We start from the raw sequence: 19,197 nt of genomic DNA, 5'->3' as shown, positions 1-19,197 counted from the left end.
CCTTCTCCTGTGCTTTGTCATCTGTGAGTTTTTGAGTCTGTCACATCACTGTCACATCTGAGAGAGTCATTTCTAGATGCTCCTCTGACGTATGTCTCAGGACAAACAGATAAAAAGTAAGAATAAAAAGCCCTAGCACAATCACTAAAGTAGGATTTAGAAACATGTATGTGTACTCTCATATATCAGCTGTAAAATATATGTTTTCTTCTCAAAATTCCTTTAAAAGACAGCTGAATTTTTAAAGCAGAAATGATGATCCTGTATCATTGGGATTATAGCATTTGTAGATCTAATATATATCACAGTACCAGAATAGATAGGAGTATAAATATAGCTACTTTTTCAAACCTCTTAGCATGTTTATGCTAAGTGTTGCAATATTGACTACTCCTAGTAGGCTGTGTAATTTGAGTGTGTATTATAACCCCAAATGGCTACACTAAAGTAGTCCCAAAAGGCATATCTTTTATAATTTTATAATTATAATAGAAAATGTAGAATATTAATCCAGGAAAAAAATAGGAAAGGGAGAATAGAAGAATAGAAATATAGATAGGACAAAGTAAAAAGATAGGAAAATGGTACACCTAAAAAAAAAATCAATAATCATACTCCATCCAAATGGATTAAATACTCTATTTAAAAGGCAGAGATTGTCAACAGCAACTGTTGATGTCTATCTATGATATACGTGAAATATAAAGAGAACTGAAATAAAAATGGTAGGAAAAGTTGTTACCATGCAAACAATAAGCTTAAGAAATCTGGCTGTGTTCTATAATATTAGAAACAGTAGACTGTAATATTGCAAGAAGTACTACAAGATATTGTATTATCTCTTGTATTATATTACAGTATCTTGTAATACTATAATACTGCAAGGAATATCACAGGAGATGTTGCCAGATGTAGAAGACTACCCAGGTACTCCAGGATAATCTCCCCATTTTAAGAGCCTTAAGTTAATCAGAGCTTTAAAGTCCTTAATGCTCTATAAGGTAACTTTCACAGATTCTGGGCATTAGGTTGTGGATTTTTTTTTTTTTTTTTTTTTTTTTTTTTTTGGCGAGGGGCATTATTTGGTTACCACAGCCTGTAAGTAAAAACTTTCTCACAAAGAAAACTTACATAAAGCTAATGCAAACTTCCAAACCCTTTAGGGGGAAGTGGAGGCATACCTCAGAGACATTGTTAGTTCAGCTCCAGATACTGCAATAAAGTGAATATCACCATAAAGCAAGTCATATGAATTTTTTTTTTACTTCCCAGTGCACCGTCAAGTTATGTTTATGCTATATAGCCTGTTAAGTGTGTGAAAGCATTACGTCTAAAATAACATTGTCCACACCTTAATTTAAAAAATACTTGATTGATAAATTAGTTCTAACCATCATCTGACAATGCACAGTTGCCACAGACATTCTATTTGTAAAAAATGCAATTGTCTGCAAAGCACAATGAAATGAAGCACAATAAAATAAATGTCTGTAATTCCAAATTTTCCCATATGTTAGGAGACGTGTTTCCCAATTCATTTTATAATAATGAAGATTACCAAAATCTGACAAAGATTTTATAAGGACAGGAAACTACATGCCACTATAGCTTATAAATGTAGCAGTAAAAATCCTGAATAACAAGGTAGCAGATAGAATTTAGCAGTAGATACATTGTCCCTTGTACATACATTGTCCCTTGTATTCCAGAATTCCATCCTAGTCTTTCCCAGTCAGTTTCCCCTCCAGGGCCAGCAGTCACTTTGGAGATTTCTTTAAACATGGATTATGATTATTTTTGCCTAGTTTAGAGCATTGAAAGTAGAATCATAAAGTGTTCATTCGTTGGTGTGTGTGGCTTCTTTCATTCAGTGTAATGTGTGTGAGGTTAGTCCGTGTTGTGTGTATCAGTGGTTTGTTACTTTCCATTGCTGAGTACGCTTTCATCATATGAGTATACAGTTGATCCTCATTATTCAGGTAGTTATGTCTTATGAAGTTGCTGGGAGCACAGAGTACTAGATCATTGTCTGTAGGAGAAATACTGGGTTAGATTCCTGGGAACATTTATCACAACATTTTTATCAACTGATCTGTATGTAACCTTGATTTATGTTTGTTTATGTCAAAGTCGCCTTGCTTAATATATATTATTGGTTCATTAACATTGACACACTTCCAGCAGCCTGTATGTAACTCATGCCTGAATGAAGTTTACTGAATATCGACTCTAACTAACGAAGCTTGTTTAACACCAGTCTAAGCTTCTTTTCTCCGTAAGGCAGATAAACTGTCTTCTCGCACGTAGGAACACTAGACCACACTCAGTGCCATGCTTGGGGTGCTGTTGGGATTTCAGACAGCACTATTATCCATGAAGCCCACAAAAATGCGGAAAACATGGTGCTAGTTAGTTAGAGAGAGAGATGTTTTCAGCATGGGAGAAGAAGGGTCTTGCCTTCTTCAACTTCAGTTGAGAACATGTGCACTGGGTGACTCAAATTTTCCCCTGTTCTGAGCATACATGACTGTGTCCATGAATAACCTTGAGAAAAGCCTTGGAAATACTGATTTTGGAGTTGCAAGTGAGTTTTAGTGAGTACATGAATTTGCAAGTACAGAGTGGGTGAATAGCAAGGACCATTGTCTTTTTTTTTTTTAATCACATCTGTAGTTGTATAATGATCATCACAGTCCAATTTTACAGGATTTCCATCCCACAACCCAAGCACATCCCCCCATCCCCCAAACTGTCTCCTCCAGAGACCATAAGCTTTTCAATGTCTGTGAGTCAGCATCTGTTCTCCAAAGAAGTTCAGTCTGTCCTTTTTTCAGATTCCACATGTCAGTGAAAGCATTGGATGTTGGTGTCTCATCGTATGGCTGACTTCACTTAGCATGATAATTTCTAGGTCCATCCATGTTGCTAAAAATGCTGGTATTTCGTTCCTTTTAATGGCTGAGTAATATTCCATTGTATATATGTACCACATCTTCTGGATCCACTCCCCTGTCGATGGACATTTAGGTTGTTTCCATGTCTTGGCTATTGCAAATAGTACTGCAATGAACATCGGAGTACATGTGTCTTTGCGAGTCGTCGTTTTTTTCTGGAGAAAATGGTAGTTCTGTTTTTAGTTTTAGTTTTCTGAGGACTCACCAGACTGTTTTCCACAGTGGTTGCAGTAATTTACAATCCCACCAACAATGTACTAGGGTTCCTTTTTCTCCACACCCTCTCCAGCACTTATTGTTTGTAGACTTTTTGATGATGGCCATTCTGGCTAGTGTAAGATGGTACCTCATCGTGGTTTTGATTTGCATTTCTCTAATAATGAGTGGTGTTGAACATCTTTTCATGTGTTTTTTGGGCCATCTGTATGTCTTCTTTGGAGAACTGTCTGTTTAGATCTTCTGACCATTTTTTTGACTTTTTTTTTTTGGTATGATATTTGTTTTGTGTCACTTTCTATGATGAATTAAAGTGCTATGAACATTAAAATAGACATCTTTGTAAGGACATGTTTTCATTTCTTAGGTAAATACCTGGGAGCAGAGTTGCTGTATCATAGAGTAAGTACATATTTAGCTTTAAGAAACTGACAGAGGAGTTCCCATGGTGGTACAGCAGAAACAAATCTGACTAGGACCCCCATGAGGTTGTGGGTTCAACCCCTGGCCTCCCTCAGTAGGTTAAGGATCTGGCATTGCCTTGAGCTGTGGTGTAGGTCACAGATGCGGCTCGGATCCTGCGTTGCTGTGACTGTGGCATAGGCTGGCAATTGTAGCTCCGATTTAACCCCTAGCCTGGGAACCTCCATATGCCACAGGTGTGGCCCTAAAAAGCAAAACAAACAAGCCAACGAAAAACTGACAGAATTTTTCCCAATGGATTTTACTAGTGTGCAATCCTTCCTACATCTGAAGTGTCTACTGGGGAACTCTGGCTTTAAACAACACTGGAGGGAAATGAAGCATGCCCTGAATTAGGGAAGTGGGTTCTGCAATATGGCTTCTGAGACAGAGTCTACCTTCACTGGATGTGCCAGCAGCCTTGCTTTGTGTATTTCCAACAGTTGTCACATGACCTGATACACCTGCTCAGAAGCTAACAGGCAGGTACTGGAACAGAGGTATTCTGGGCAGCTGTCAGCATTGTTCCCATGGGGATGAGGACCTCAGGGATGTGTCTTTACTTCACAATGTGATTATTGGCTTCTGAGATGTTAGTGTCACTTCTGGAATCTGCACAGGGTTAACACTGAGAGGAAATTCTCCTACTTCCTGTGGAAATCTGTAGGGAAAGGCTCAATATAATCTCATTTCAAGACATTATAAATTGATACAACTTTTTGGAGCTCTAGTTGATAACAGCTAAGAAATTAATATCGTTTAGGAAGAGGTAACTACAAATGTAGATACATGTGGAGAAGCTGTTTGTTGGAGTGTCTCTGTACCGGTGACGAACTGAAGGAAACTGTTCATCAGCAGGGCCCTCATTAAGTAAATGTCAGGTTTTTTTTCATAAGGTGAATATTTATTTAGCAATGTGAGAGATGTATACACACACATAAACACATAACCGAAGGAAAGTAGCAGGTCAATATGTTGGCTAAACTAACAAGTACGGACCACACAGACATATGCCTGCAGATGCCTAGCAAGCTTCTGTATGGGTCTGATGGCTACTACTCATGGTGCTTAGGTCCAGGAGATGGATCAGAAAGTCAGACATCGGGGAGAGGGGCCCTTGCACTTTGTTTTATATCCCTCTAGAAATTTTTATTTTCTTGTGTACCATGAGTTGTTCTAATGCTATGGTAAGTGGACGTTGTTTTTCAAAGTGTCAATAGAAGTATTTTAAATGTAATTTTGCAATTTTATCCAGCACCCCAGCCATCCTCACTTGTATATATTACTTTGGGGGTCAGTTCTGCATGTTGCTTCTTCAGCCTTTACGTCTCACTCCAGGCAGCTCAGGAAGGTGCCCTGGTGGCATTTGGGACCCAAGAGGGGGCATATGTCTGGGCAGCAGAGTTGGGGTGCATGCAGGCTGGAGAGACTGGACAGGCTGTGGCATTAGCAGGTTGTGAGCTTGGTTTGTATGCAGATCCTCTTTCTTCCTCTCTTCCCAGTTCCCCATACTTATGGTCAGAGGGTATCTGGGAGGGTGGGTGCAGAGATCATCTGGAGAAGATGGGCTTCTTAGGGATTGAGATAAAGGGAAACTTTTGATAGAAGCCATTTGGTGTCCATTAGGGTTTTTTTTTCCTGCTTTTTAGGGCCATACCTGTGACATGTGGAAGTTCTGAGGCTAGGGATAGATCTGTAGCTGCTATAGCTGCTGGCCTACACCACAGCTCACAGCAACACCGGATCCTTAACCCACTGAGCAAGGCCAGGGATCGAACCCACATCGTTATGGATACTAGTTGTACTTGTCACCACTGAGCCACAATGGGGGACTTCTTCCACTGGGTTTTTGATGTGTGTTTTAGAGTCATTTGTGATATCTTCTGTGGGGGGGTCACTAGGCTCTGCAGGGCTGAATGGAATTGGGTGTAGACACAGAAGAGATGGCTATTTACAGTGTGACTGTTTGGCGACAACCAGGACTTGGGATCTGAGGGAGGGCTGGCCGGGCATTGAGAAACTCCTGACTAGGAGATTTCAAGTTTGCCCATTTAGAACTTGTCCATGTTCTTTTTTTTTTTTTTTTTTTTTTGTCTTTTTGCTATTTCTTGGGCCGCTCCCGCGGCATATGGAGGTTCCCAGGCTAGGGGTCGAATCAGAGCTGTAGGCGCTGGCCTACGCCAGAGCCACAGCAACGCGGGATCCGAGCCGCGTCTGCAACCTATACCACAGCTCACGGCAACGCCGGATCGTTAACCCACTGAGCAAGGGCAGGGACCGAACCCGCAACCTCATGGTTCCTAGTCGGATTCGTTAACCACTGCGCCACGACGGGAACTCCTTGTCCATGTTCTAAAACTTGATTAACCTCAGAGGGAAAGGTGAAAGTTTCTCTGGCTTTCTTCTGACTGCTTCCCTAGGGTTTCTCTGAACTTGACAAATTTAGTTCCTCAGTGACTAAGTCTCCCTGCGGATAGAGAGGAGAAAGAAAGAAGGAGACAGAGAGGGAGAGAGAGAGTTGGGTTCTCACAACACTTTTATCACTGGAATTTTCCCGAAGTTGCTGGTGTGGGGACTTCTCTCTTTCCCTGAGAATGAAGATGCCAGTAACTTGCTTTGACCCACAGACCATGCTTAGCTCTCATCAGATAGCACGTAGCCTGGGCTGATCCCAGAGCCATAGAACTTTCCAATCAAGTATCTTCTCTGGAGGTGAGTGTCTGCCTTTGCGAAGGAGAGAGGAGGAGAGGATCACGATGGAAAGCTCTGGGCTTTGCTGCCACCTAGAAAAGGGTACCTAGAACATGAAAGTGGACTAAGGACACTGCATGGAGAATCAGCCCTACATCCAGCATTGCCTCCAGAGCAGAGAGCAGAGTAAGCCCTTCTCGTTGCTGGCAACAGATGCAGCTCTCTGCCATCACCTAAGACCCTGCTCTCTCATTTCTTACCATTTCTTCCTTTCGTGTGCCTGCCCTTCTGTAGGGGCCAAGCAGGGAGAAGGGCCCTGGGTTGACCAGACAGTGCCTTAGTCGAGAGTGAAAGAAAGTCTAGTAAGAGGAGGAAGAGCACATCAGGATGGATGCTCTGTGTTTACTCACTGACCTCTTTGTGATTTATTCACCGAATAAAGAATGAAAGAGTGCATGCTTACTCTATGTCAGACTCCATTCTTGGCCCGGGAGGCCTGATGGTGAATAAGGAAGACAGAGTCCCTTGAATTCCTTCAGTTTCACCTATTGATGAGAAATAAGAAGAGGAAAATACAGCCTAAAGAGAGGCCAGAGGATGAAGCACACATGTTAGTTCAGAGATTGGGGAAGGACCCATGGGTTGGAGAACAGTGACCTGTATGTGGTGAGGGGAGGAATCCAGTTATTATAAGGAGCTCAGTGTGATCTATTTTGGTGTTTTCTGTCGCGTGTCCTTACTTGTAGGACTCGGGAGAAAGTGAGAGGACCTAGATGAGCAGATGGTCTCCGGGGATTTTCCACGCTCCCCTGTGGGACTCAGACCATGGCCAGATGGGAACAGGGACAGACTGCCCTTTAGGGGGTCCAGTCTCCTTCCTGGAATTAGAGATTTGAGACCTAGGAGGGTAGATAATTCCCCTCTTGTTCCTGGTTCCAGATCATGTGGGCGCAGTGGGAATTGGGGAGGAAGATCCCAACCTCTTCACTCCTTCTGTTCCCTTCACCCTGCTGTCCTCTGGTGAGAAGAAGAATCATAATCTCAGAGCTAGAGGTCAAAGACCCAGTGTTGGGGAGGCTCTTTGTCTTTAGAGGAGACACAGTCATGCACCAGAGAGGTGGAAAGTGACTCTTACCGTAAGACTAAGGAGGAAGGAGTGGACGGTCTACTGCCAGGAGCCAGCTGCCCGGAAAGACTAAATCCTTGGTCTCCAAATAGCTCTTATCTAATGACAGTGTCCTGAGCAGACCCCTCCTGCATGTGTGTCAACAAAAGGCAGAAATCATGATGTGCAGAACTGAAGTGAAATCTTTGAAGGGACCATAAGGCGAAAGAGCCTAGGTTCAAAGGAAACAAGGGAGCGGTAAGTGCGTCTGGGTGGTATTAGCTTTGTTGTAGCTGTTGAGATGTGGCATCGTTTTGAGGACATGGACCGAACGGGCACGGAAGACAGTTTAGGGCACCCAGGATGAAAGAGGTCACGGTCTCCATGAGGCCGTGTGGCAGATCAGAGCAGCGTGTTGAGAGACAAGGGTGATTTCTGGGGTGGGCAGATTCTGATGCCCAGAGTGATCTTGGTGAGTATTTCTTCTCTCCTTGGACATCTTCACATGTTATCCATGTTCCTCATACAACATTTGACATTGGCCTTGTACAGAGAATAGTGAAAGATGAACTCCTGCAATTATGATGTGGAGCCTGAGAGCAGGAGGGGCTATTTTTTTCAACGTGGAAATGTCTTTGAAATTAGAAGTCTGTTGTCTCAGCATTCCCCTTGTGGCTCAGTGGAAACGAATCTGACTAGTATCCATGAGAATCCAGAATCCATGGAATAAACACAGAATCGCCACTTTGGAGGTAAAAAGTAAAGCTGCCATGACGTTTCTTTATTTTTAGTCCCTGATGTTCATTCTATACAGATTCGATCTGTATAAAACTAGGAGCAAGAGTTCTCATGGTGGCACAGAGGCAATGAATCTGACTAGTATCCATGAGAACGTGGGTTTGATTCCTGGCCTTGCTCAGTGGGTTAAGGATCCGGCGTTGCCGTGAGCTATAGTGTAGGTTGCAGACGCAACTCCAGATCCTGTGTTGCTATGAGCTGTGGTGCAGGCTGGCAGCTGTAGCTCCGATTCGACCCCTACCCTGGGAACCTCCATATGTCTTTTTAGGGTGTGAACCTCAAAAGACAAAAGAAAAAAAAAGTATGTTGTCTCTCCTTTACCCTCTAGATTTCACAGAGAGCAAGAGAACACGTCTAAATGTTGGAGAATTACTCTAGCGCCGTTGACTTTTATCTCCTTGGCTTCCCTGGCTCTAAAGAACTCCATAGTATTCTTTTTGCCACCTTCTTCTTCCTCTACTCGGTGACATTATTTGGAAACATGATCATTATCTTGACAGTCTGTGTGGATAAACGTCTGCAGTCCCCCATGTATTTCTTCCTGGGTCACCTCTCTGTGCTAGAGATCCTGATCACATCCGTGGCCGTCCCCCTGATGCTGCGGGGCTTGCTGCTTCCTGGGATGCAGGCGGTATCCTTGACCGCATGTGCCGTACAGCTGTATCTGTACCTCTCTTTGGGGACGTCGGAGTTGGTGTTGATGGGAGCGATGGCTGTGGACCGTTACGTGGCTGTCTGTAACCCTTTGAGGTACAGCATCATTATGAGCAGCCACACCTGTATCTGGGTGGTAATTGTGTCCTGGGTGTTTGGGTTCCTATTTCAAATCTGGCCAGTCTATGCCACGTTTCACCTTACCTTCTGCAAATCAAATGTGTTAGACCACTTTTACTGTGACCGAGGGCAGCTATTCAGACTCTCTTGTGATGATAGCCGTTTCACAGAGTTTATACTTTTTCTAATGGCTGTTTTCATTATTGTTGGTTCTTTGATCCCCACAATTGTCTCCTATACCTACATCGTCTCCACCGTCCTAAGGATCCCCTCGGCGTCGGGCCGGAGGAAAGCCTTCTCTACCTGTGCCTCCCACTTCACCTTTGTCGTGATTGGCTATGGCACCTGCTTGTTCCTCTACGTGAAACCCAAGCAAACTCAGGCAGCCGAGTACAACAGGGTCGCGTCACTGATGGTTTTAGTGGTGACCCCTTTTCTGAACCCTTTTATCTTCACCCTCCGGAACGACCAATTCGTAGAGGCTTTTAGAGATGTCCTGAAACGCTGCTGTCAACTCCTCAAGGATTAGCTCTGTCCTAAGGACCATCGCGGCCTCATCGTCCTGGGCCTGAGTCATCTGAAAGCACTAATTCCGATCTGAAATGATTGCTTTTTTTCCTCAAACATTTCATGATCAACAAAGTAGCTTAAGCATAGCGACAGTGCTTCAGTCTCTGAGCAGGTGATTCCTACATGGCAAATTGCTTCATTGTTTTTTAAGTGTGTATATTCATTTGTGCACATTACTGTAGTGAAAATAAAGCTCACAAAATAAATTGGACAATTGTATATATTCAAAATATATGTGATTTTTTAAAATTTATTTTTAATTTTTTTAATTTTTAATTTTTTTAATCGTTATTTCCCCAATACGTTTTTTTTCTACTGTACAGCATGGTGACCCAGTTACACATACATGTACACATTCTATTTTCACACATTATCATGCTCTATCATAAGTGACTAGATATAGTTCCCAGTGTTAGTAGGATCTCATGGCTAATCCATTCCAAAGGCAATAGTTTGTGTCTATTAACCCCAAGCTCTCCAACCACCCCACTCCCTCCCCCTCCCCCTTGGCAACCACACGTCTCTTCTGCAAGCCCATGATTTTCTTTTCTGTGGAAAGGTTCATTTGTGTTTATATTAGATTCCAGATATAGGTGATATCATATGGTATTTGTCTTTCTCTTTCTGACTTACTTCACTCAGTATGAGAGTCTCTAGTTCCATCCATGTTGCTGCAAATGGCATTATTTGTGATTTTTTTTAAAAAAACATTCAGCTATTTGAATGGGAAAAGCAAGTAAAAGTGTAATTCATTCTCTGACAGCTGACTTAATTAGGACCTGTGATTTTTTTCCCCTATACTGTCCTGTGCTTTCACAATTTCTCACTTCTTAAAGTGCCCTATCTTGCTTCCAGAAGTGATACCAAGTCCAACTTCACGGTTCAGCTTTTTCTTGAGGTTTTTGACCAAAGGTCCGATAGTGAGAGTACCTCCCTGTAGATTTTCTCCACCAGCAGTTGTGAGAGAAACCCACTCCTTACTAACATCAGGGTGGGAGGTGTGTTAATACAGACAAGTCTCTAATGATTTCTACTAGATGTTGATAATAATAACATTTAGCTCCAGGAAAGGGGTCAGAAGAATTGATCAGATGGGGAGAGGGACATTTGTGTTATATCATTCCATTTGATATTTAATTGCGACTTGTGCTAGTTTTGGTAAAAAATGACAGTTGTGTTTGAAAATGTAAAAATAAATATTTTAGATACAACCTTGCAATTTCATTCAGCATCTCAGCCATCCTGACTTTCATATAGCATTTTGGAGGTCAATCTTGAGTATTTTTTTTAACCTTTACCTTTCAGTTCAACAGAAAAGGGAGGTTGCCCTATGGCATTTGAAATTCTAGAGGGAAAGGTATGGCTGAACAACCCCAGCTGGAATGCACACATGTTGGAGAGACGGGAATGGGCTGTAATGTTAACATGTAGTGTGGTTGGAGCAGGTGGAAGATTTTCCCTATTATCTCTGACCAGGATCCCGACTCTGGCCAAGGGTGTGTGGCAGAGAGTGCAGAGATCATCTGGCAAAGATGGCCTTCATGCAGTCTTGGAGATGAAGAGAAAATTTGGACTGAAGTCCCTTTGTTGGCTTCTAGGATTTTGACATATATCTTGGCGCTACGAGTGGGTTCGGCTGTTTGGGGGTGTCTTAGGCTCTGTAGGGCTAACGGTAGTCAGGGAGAAGCACAGAGCAGCTCAGCTGGCTGACTGTTCACAGCCTGCCTTGTGCGGTGGTACGTAAGGGCCTGGGAGGAAGGTGGCCTGGGCGTTGAGCACCTCCTGCCTGGCAGCTTTGCAGTTTGTCCATTGCACAAAACCTCCATGTTCTAGAACTTGATGAGCCTCAGGAGGGAAGAGGGCACGCTTCTTCAGCTGTTCCTTGACTACATCCCCGGTGTGTCTCTGAACCTGTGCAAATTGTTCCCCGGGGAATAACCATCCTTAGGGACAGACGACAGAGAGGAGGAGAGAGGCAGAGAGAACGAGAGAGAGGGACCGGTGGGTACCTCTCAGCACCATTATTTCTGGAGTTTTCTCTGTGTTTCTGTGTGTGGCCAGTTGTTCTTCACTATGAGTGGAGGCAGGAGCAGAGCCTCCTTGCCTGCCCGCTTGCATCTCTCACAGGCATCCTGTCTTAATAAATCTATTTCTTGCCTAAAAAAAAAAAAATGATTGGAGGCAGTAAGAGCTGCCTGTCTTCCAAGCATTGCTCTGTACTAGCCGTGCAGGGGGAGCCTGGGCTGATGCCTGAAGGGCAGTAGAACTTTCCAGTCCCCTTCTCTGGAGGTGAGTGACTTCCAGATGCCCCTCTGTGACGGAGGAACTAGAAGGGTCTCACCAAGGGAAGGCCTGAGCTCAGCTGCCTCCTAGAACAAGGAGCCCCAGAGGCCGAAGAGTGGCCCCAGGCAGGTGCAGAGAGAGGAGCTCTCCATCAAGGCATCCGGCCCTGGCCAAGAGCACACTGAGGATGCCCAGTGCCGGCCTCAGGCACAGCCCTCTGCCTAAGAGAACTGAGAGCCTCCTCTCTCCTTTCTCTTCATCTCTGCCTTAGCAGTTGGCCATGTAGTCGGGTCTCCCCAGGAAGGGAGACTGCAGGTTGACTGGACAAGGCTTCAAAGAAGTCTTAATTTTAAGGTGGGGTTTTGGTGATAAATTAAAAAAGTAAAAGTGTAATATGATTTGAAATATTGATGGGAGCCAATAGAAAGAAAAATACAGCCTAGAAAGATTAGAGGGTCAAACAGTGCATAGTATTTTAGAGAGGATGAGTGGAAAAGGAGGCGTTTGAGCAGAGTTGCATCTGGTGTTGGAAGGACTTGACTTTCTAAGGAACATAGTATCGTCTATTTCAGTGTCTTCTAGTATTTTTCCCCTAGGGCTCTGGAGCAAATAGGAAGTCATAGACAGCAGGTATGTGTTTTGGAATTTTGCAAGCTACTCTTTGGGCCTGAGATCACAGCAGTTTGGTTCATGGGGCAGACTGCCTGTTTGAAGGTCTTGACTCTTGCTGGAAGTAGAGATTTGAGACCTTGGAAGATAGAGGATGTTGCCTCTAAATTGGAGATGCTTTTTTTTTTGTTTCCTGGTTCCAGGATGGAGATTGCGTAGGACAGATGGGAGCTAGGGATGAAAGTCACAGGCTTTTTCTTCCTTCTGGACCTTTCTTCCCTGGTGCCATTTGGTCACAAGAGGAATGATAATCTCAGAGCTAGAGGTCACCAACTTGGAGCTGGCCAGGTTCTTTCTGCTTAGACACATTCACTGAAAAGAGAGATGGAGGATGACTTTTATCAAAAGAAGAAAGTAGGAGTTCCCTGTCGTGGCTCAGTGGTTAACAAATCCGACTAGGAACCATGGGGTTGCAGGTTTGACCCCTGGCCTCGCTCAGTGGGTTAAGGATCTGGCGTTGCTATGAGCTGTGGCGTAGGCCGGCGACTACAGCTCCGATTCGACCCCTAGCCTGGGAACCTTCATATGCTGAGGGAGCGGCCCAAGAAATGGCAAAAAGACCAAAAAAAGAATAAAGCAGAAGAAGTAGCTAAGCCACTCTAAGGAACCAGCTCCCCAGACGTCAGGGAAGGACTTAATATACTGTCTCAAATTAGCTCTTATTACAATGTCCCAGATAGGTACAAATTTCCAGCAGCACTTGACAAATGATACATGACACAGGCAACGACTTTAAAATGAATGTAGCGCAAATGGTGCCTGCATCCAGTGGACACAAGGGAAATAAGTAATCACGTCTTGGTGGGATTGGCTAGGAGAAACCTTATAACCATAGATATATATATGAAGGAGGAAAAATAGCTTTATTGCTTTGCCAGGCAAAGGAGGGTCACAGCAAGCTAATGCTCTAAAGACTGTTCCCCTCCGCCCCCAGAGAGAATGGGAGGTGGTTTTACAGTTTGGGAGAGATAAATAGGGCCACAGATAAGGATCAGGGTAGACTCAAACTTTCATTGTTTTTTAGAGCTGGTGTTAAGTGGTCCCAGGACTGGTTCTGGTGGTCCCTCTTTCCAGAATGAAGAATGCTTCATTAGGAGTTCCCCTTTTGGCTCAGCGATAACAAACCTGACTCATATCCATGAGGACATGGATTCGATCCCTGGCTTTGCTCCGTGGATTAAGGATCCAGCATTGCCGTGAGCTGCAGTGTAGGTCACAGACATGGCATTGCCAGATCTGGCGTTGCTGTGGCTGTGGTGGAGGCCTGCACCTGTATCTTTGATTAGATGCCTAGCCTGGGAACTTCCATATGCTGTGGTGTGGCCAGCCCTATAAAGACAGAAAAAAAATTTTAGGAAAAATGAAAAAGAATCCTTCATTAACATCCTCCGTTTGTTGAGGGTTTTGGTGCTGTGGAAGAACTCAAAGATATTGTTATGTATATTCCTTGAGGAGGGACTAGGACCTGCCCCAAGGCTGCAGGATCCTTGACTGCTCCTCCCTGGTCTCTGCATACACTCCCTTCCAGGACTAGCAACTGTTTGAACTCAAGGAAGGTCAAGGAGCCTGAATGAAGCCTGTTTCCTAAAAAGCAGTGGGGAACAAAGGAGCCCCACAGGGCCCTGCTCTGTTTTAAGAGGCCTATTCCAGATACCTAGAGGGAGACTTCCTTCCAAATGGAGATCTCCCTGATACATGTCAACTCCTCCTACAAAGGGTAACTTCTACCTGGTGTTCAGAGCTTTTCTAGTGTCTCCTGTTTTAAAAAAGTAACCAGCTCAAGATAATCCTTATGTCAATGTAGGGGAGCCGAATTTGCCAATCTAAAATATGTCTGTTGGCATATGTATGTGTATATATATATATATATATATTTTTCTCTTGTCTTATTAGGTCCACACCCACGGCATATGGAATTTCCCAGGCTAGGGGTCAAATTGGAGCTGTAGTTGCTGGCCTACACCACAGCCATCGCACCTCAGGATCTGAGCTGCATCTGCAACTTCACCACAGCTCACAGCAACGCCGGATCCCCAACCCACCGAGTGAGGGCAGGGATGGAACCTGCATCCCCATGGATACTAGTCAGAGAAAACCTTAAAATTATCGATATACAGGCGTTTTTCAGGACACGGACAAAATAGTCATAGAAGACAGGTTAGGGCATCCAGGGTGGAAGGGGTTGAGGCATAAATGAGTATGTTGGGGTCAGGGAAGTAGGATGTGCAGGTGAGAGCACAGATGGCAGCATGTGCTGTGAGGTGAGAGAGAAGAGGGCATCCTGGGTGCTGGGTTTTCGTGCCCAGGGTGCTGTGGTGACTACTGCTCATCTTCTCAGACATACCCATCATCTCCATGTTTTACACATTTCCTTTAAAAGTATTCAGCACCAACCTGGAGCAGAAAACAGCCATGTCACGTCGTGGAGCCCAAGTGTAGGATGTAAATCCACCAATAGGAAATGTCTTCAGTCTCCTTGAGGTTGGAAACCTGTTCTCTCTCTCTCTCTCTCTCTCTCGCTCTCTCGCTCTCTCGCTCTCTCGCTCTCTCGCTCTCTCGCTCTTTAGGTTTCCCAAGGAACAAAAGCCCAGCACTGAATGCGGGGGAATCACTCTAGTGCCAGCGAATTCTATCTCGTTGGCTTCCCCGGCTCCAGAGACCTGCACCAGGTGCTCTTTGCCACCTTCCTCTTGCTCTACTCAGTGACCCTGATGGGAAACACGGTCATCATCGCGCTCGTCTGTGTCGATAAACGTCTGCAGTCCCCCATGTATTTCTTCCTTGGCCATCTCTCTGCCTTGGAGATCCTGGTGACAAGCATCCTCGTGCCTGTGATGCTGTGGGGGCTGCTGCTCCCTGGGATGCAGACAGTGTCTCTGCCTGGGTGTGTCGCCCAGCTCTTCCTGTACCTTGCTGTGGGGACCACAGAGTTTGCCCTGTTGGGAGGGATGGCCGTGGACCGTGACGTGGCTGTCTGCAACCCTTTGAGATACCACATCATTATGAACAGCCGCACCTGCAACTTTGTGGTAATCGGGTCCTGGGCGTTTGGGTTTCTTTTTCAAATCTGGCCAGTTTACGCCACGTTCCAGCTTTCCTACTGCAAATCTAACGTGGTGAACAATTTTTTCTGCGACCGAGGGCAACTGCTCAAACTCTCCTGCAGTAATACTCTTTTCATGGAGTTCATCCTCTTCTTAATGGCTGTTTTTGTTCTTTTTGGTTCTCTGATCCCCACAATTGTCTCCTACAGCTACATTGTCTCCACCGTCCTCAGGATCCCCTCGCGTCGGGCTGGAGGAAAGCCTGCTCTACCTGTGCCTCCCACTTCACCTGTGTTGTAATTGGCTATGGCAGCTGCTTGTTCCTCTACGTGAAACCCAAGCATTGATAGGGAAAATAATGCCAATGGCTAGGCTCCAAGTTTCCAATGTTTAGAGATCAATGAATAAACAGGAATCAATGAAGAAGACTGGGTATTGGCCAGCAAATTGGGAAGTAAACTAGAAGAGAGGGGTGTCTTTAAAGCCCAGTGGAGAAAGTTTTCCAGGGCACTGATAATCTGTCATATGGTCCTGAGATGCCAAGAAAGATGCACCCTAAGAACTGACTACTGGCTATTTGGAGGTCACAGATGAATTTGATGATCTCAAAGAGAAGTTCTTGTAACACTTTATCAAGAGCTCTGAAACTCAAGGAATATCATCAAAACTTTCTGTATCTTCAGCTTCTTCTCTGAATGTCACACTGATCTTTATGCTCTCCTTGAAACATCCTTCCTCTAAGGACACTGGGCACTCATAAGTCCTCTGAAGTCATAAGTACATAGAGGAGGACAGTTCATGTACCAAGTATGAGGTACTATGATCAGTCCAATTCTTTGTACCTGAAGTTGAGAGAGACTGACCGTGAACTGTGGCTTAAGAGACAGTCACAAGCCTCTGCTGCATCAGGTGGCTAGTGAAGATGACCTGAAGGAAGCTTGAGGGCCCCCGGCAGGAAACTTGGGTTGCGGAATGCCAAATCACAATGTTCATTACAGGTGAAGGTCAAGTGGAGGAAGGCTAAGACTTTACGGCATTACTGCTCAGCGTGTGTGGAGGGAAACTGAGGAAGTGGAGTGGGACTGACCAGGAGGCAAAGGCCAACAGAGGATATGGCTTCTGGAGGCAGGGGTTTGGCAGCAGCAGGGGAAATGGGTACAGGCTGCCTCTGCTTGATGCTGTCAGTTATCAGTCAGTGCTGATTTATAACCCTCTGAGGACAGGGATCTCTGACTGTAGTCATGTGACCAGTAGCTCACTCAGAGAGAAGCCTCATTGGTTTGCCAGCCTGAGCAAAGGGAAGCACGGCATTGATATCTGTGTGGACACAGAATTTTTGAGCCACCTTTCTCTGACTTGGGCTTGTTTTTATTCCCATCTTGTTAATGAGTAAACAGGTTCTAAAAACTGTGTCTTGCCTACCTTCGGCTTCCAGCAAATTAAAGAACCACTTCTTGGATGAAGATCTCAACTTCAGCTCTTCCACAAAGTGCTCCCCCTATTGTTTATTGCCGTTGAGACACATAGTGAGAATCTTGTTTAATGTATTACTTCTTGAGCCAAGTATTACTGCTCTATATTAGATGTAAGGAAATGAAGGCACAGAAAGGGTAAGACATCCGTACAGATGCACATAGCATATTGGGCACAAAGTCAAAATTCCAGTCCAATGGTTTATTAAATTCCCATTGCTGAAAAAAAAAAAATAACACCGCTCTGCCCAGTAAGGTCACATTTATCTACCCTTCTAAGGATCGAGTAGCTCTCCAGTAACGAATTTAAATCAGAGTCCACGCTTCCTACATGCTCCCCATCCACAGCCCCACTCCAGCGTGGGCCACTTTTAGAACTGGTGCAGAAGTATCTCCTTGTCTTGAGGAAAATTTGAGCTGTCTACTAGAGAAACCACTCAATGTCTACACTTCCTGATTATAAAAGCCTGCAGTTAATTCTGTCATAAAACAGGAAATGTGTCAACCTCAGTTCTCCCTTCTCAAAACAGAGGGTTGTGGTTTTCTTTCTGTTTTTTTGAATGTGGGGCTTACTTTTGCTTAGAATTCTGTTTATTCTTTTCTTTACCACAGATGCAGCCTCGCCCCCTTCACTGGAGCACTTGCTCTTTGCTCACGCCATCAGAGAAAGTTAGTATCTTCTTCAGGTTCTAATACAACCTCAACCTCCACTCCACCAAAACATGAATTATTTCTGACAACTTCCTATGTGCAAGTTTTAACGCATAACACATCATCTCATCTTAAAACATTGTAAGCAGCCATGCTCATTAACCCCAAATTGTGAAGCCTGGGAGTATAAAATATACTTATTTTTATGAACGATAAAACCGTCATCGATTGAATTCAACATACATGTCGTGATGTACACAGTCATTGTAGTACGTTGTCATTTGACATAAAGGTGAGCAGTTTACTTAGGTGGCCGTAACGCCTGTTGGTTTTACAGGTCTCCATTATGGTTTATTTCTAATTACTCAAAACACATGCAGTCTCTTTTCTCTTTTCCATGTACTGAGGAGCATCTGCAGCTGATATCGTCTTACAAGTACAGAGAGCAGACGGGATGCCCCAAGTCTTTCCTAACTTTTTCTTGTCTTTCTTTCAGCATATATAACTGAATGAACTCTGCTTTCTCCTAAATGTGATTTTTACGGTCCCTGGTGCTCCCTTTCTCTCATATGCTCATGCCTTGTCTCCGCCTAGTGGCTCCTTGAGCAGCCCCCCTCTTCGTGTACTCTTTGGTCAGCTGGACCAGTCCTGGGTCAGTGCAATGCCATCCACCAGTGCAAGGCTGTGGCACCTTTGGGTCAGTAGGCTGTATTGGCAGAAAGGTCTCTCTAGAACTGCAGGCAGGACTATGTCGTGATCCCTGGGGCCCAGGAGACCATTCCAAATTCTTTGTATTTATTTATTGTTTATTTTGCCACTGTACAGCATGGAGACCCAGTTACACATACATGTATATATAATTTTTTCTCCCATTGCCTTGCTGTGATGTAAGTATCTAGACATAGTTCTCAGTGCTACACAGCAGGATCTCATTGTAAATCCATTCCAAGAGCAATAGTTTGCATCCATTAACCCCAAGCTCCCAATCCCTCGCACTCCCTCCCCCTCCCCCCGGGCAACCACAACTCTATTCTCCAAGTCCATGATTTTCTTTTCTGTGGAAAGGTTCATTTGTGCCATATATTAGATTCCAGATATGAGTGATATCATACGATATTTACCTATCTCTTTCTGACTTACTTCACTCAGTATGACAGTCTCTAGTTCCATCCATGTTGCTGCAAATGGCATTATGTCGTTCTTTTTTATGGCTGAGTAGTGTTCCATTATATATATATACCACATCTTCCTAATCCAATCATCTGTTGATGGACATTTGGGTTGTTTCCATGTCTTGGCTATTGTGAATAGAGCTGCAATGAACATGCGAGTACATGTGTCTTTTTTAAGAAAAGTTTTGTCCAGATATATGCCCAGGAGTGGAATTGCTGGATCATATGGTCGTTCTATGTATAGTTTTCTAAGGCACCTCCATACTGTTCTCCATAGTGGCTGTACCAGTTTACATTCCCACCAGCAGTGCAGGAGGGTTCCCTTTTCTCCACACC

The 19,197-nt window shown here is 44.3% G+C and overlaps 2 protein-coding genes across 2 annotated transcripts; both read left to right on the top strand.

The window, feature by feature from the left end:
* LOC100623796 (putative olfactory receptor 9A1) lies at positions 8,509 to 9,685 on the top strand. The gene has a single exon (XM_003360099.3). The coding sequence runs from the start codon at positions 8,585 to 8,587 to the stop codon at positions 9,527 to 9,529; it is 945 nt and encodes a 314-aa protein (XP_003360147.2). The 5' UTR covers positions 8,509 to 8,584; the 3' UTR covers positions 9,530 to 9,685.
* LOC100624258 (olfactory receptor 9A4-like) lies at positions 14,636 to 15,920 on the top strand. The gene has a single exon (XM_003360104.2). The coding sequence runs from the start codon at positions 15,120 to 15,122 to the stop codon at positions 15,864 to 15,866; it is 747 nt and encodes a 248-aa protein (XP_003360152.2). The 5' UTR covers positions 14,636 to 15,119; the 3' UTR covers positions 15,867 to 15,920.

Source organism: Sus scrofa, chromosome 18 (assembly GCF_000003025.6).
Source record: "Sus scrofa isolate TJ Tabasco breed Duroc chromosome 18, Sscrofa11.1, whole genome shotgun sequence".
Classification (NCBI taxonomy): domain Eukaryota; kingdom Metazoa; phylum Chordata; class Mammalia; order Artiodactyla; family Suidae; genus Sus; species Sus scrofa.
This window is presented reverse-complemented; position numbering and strand designations above follow the sequence as displayed.

Excerpts from the sequence above, each read along its gene's own strand:
- LOC100623796 (XM_003360099.3), top strand. The coding sequence starts at position 8,585 with ATGTTGGAGAATTACTCTAGCGCCGTTGACTTTTATCTCCTTGGCTTC.
- LOC100624258 (XM_003360104.2), top strand. The coding sequence starts at position 15,120 with ATGCGGGGGAATCACTCTAGTGCCAGCGAATTCTATCTCGTTGGCTTC.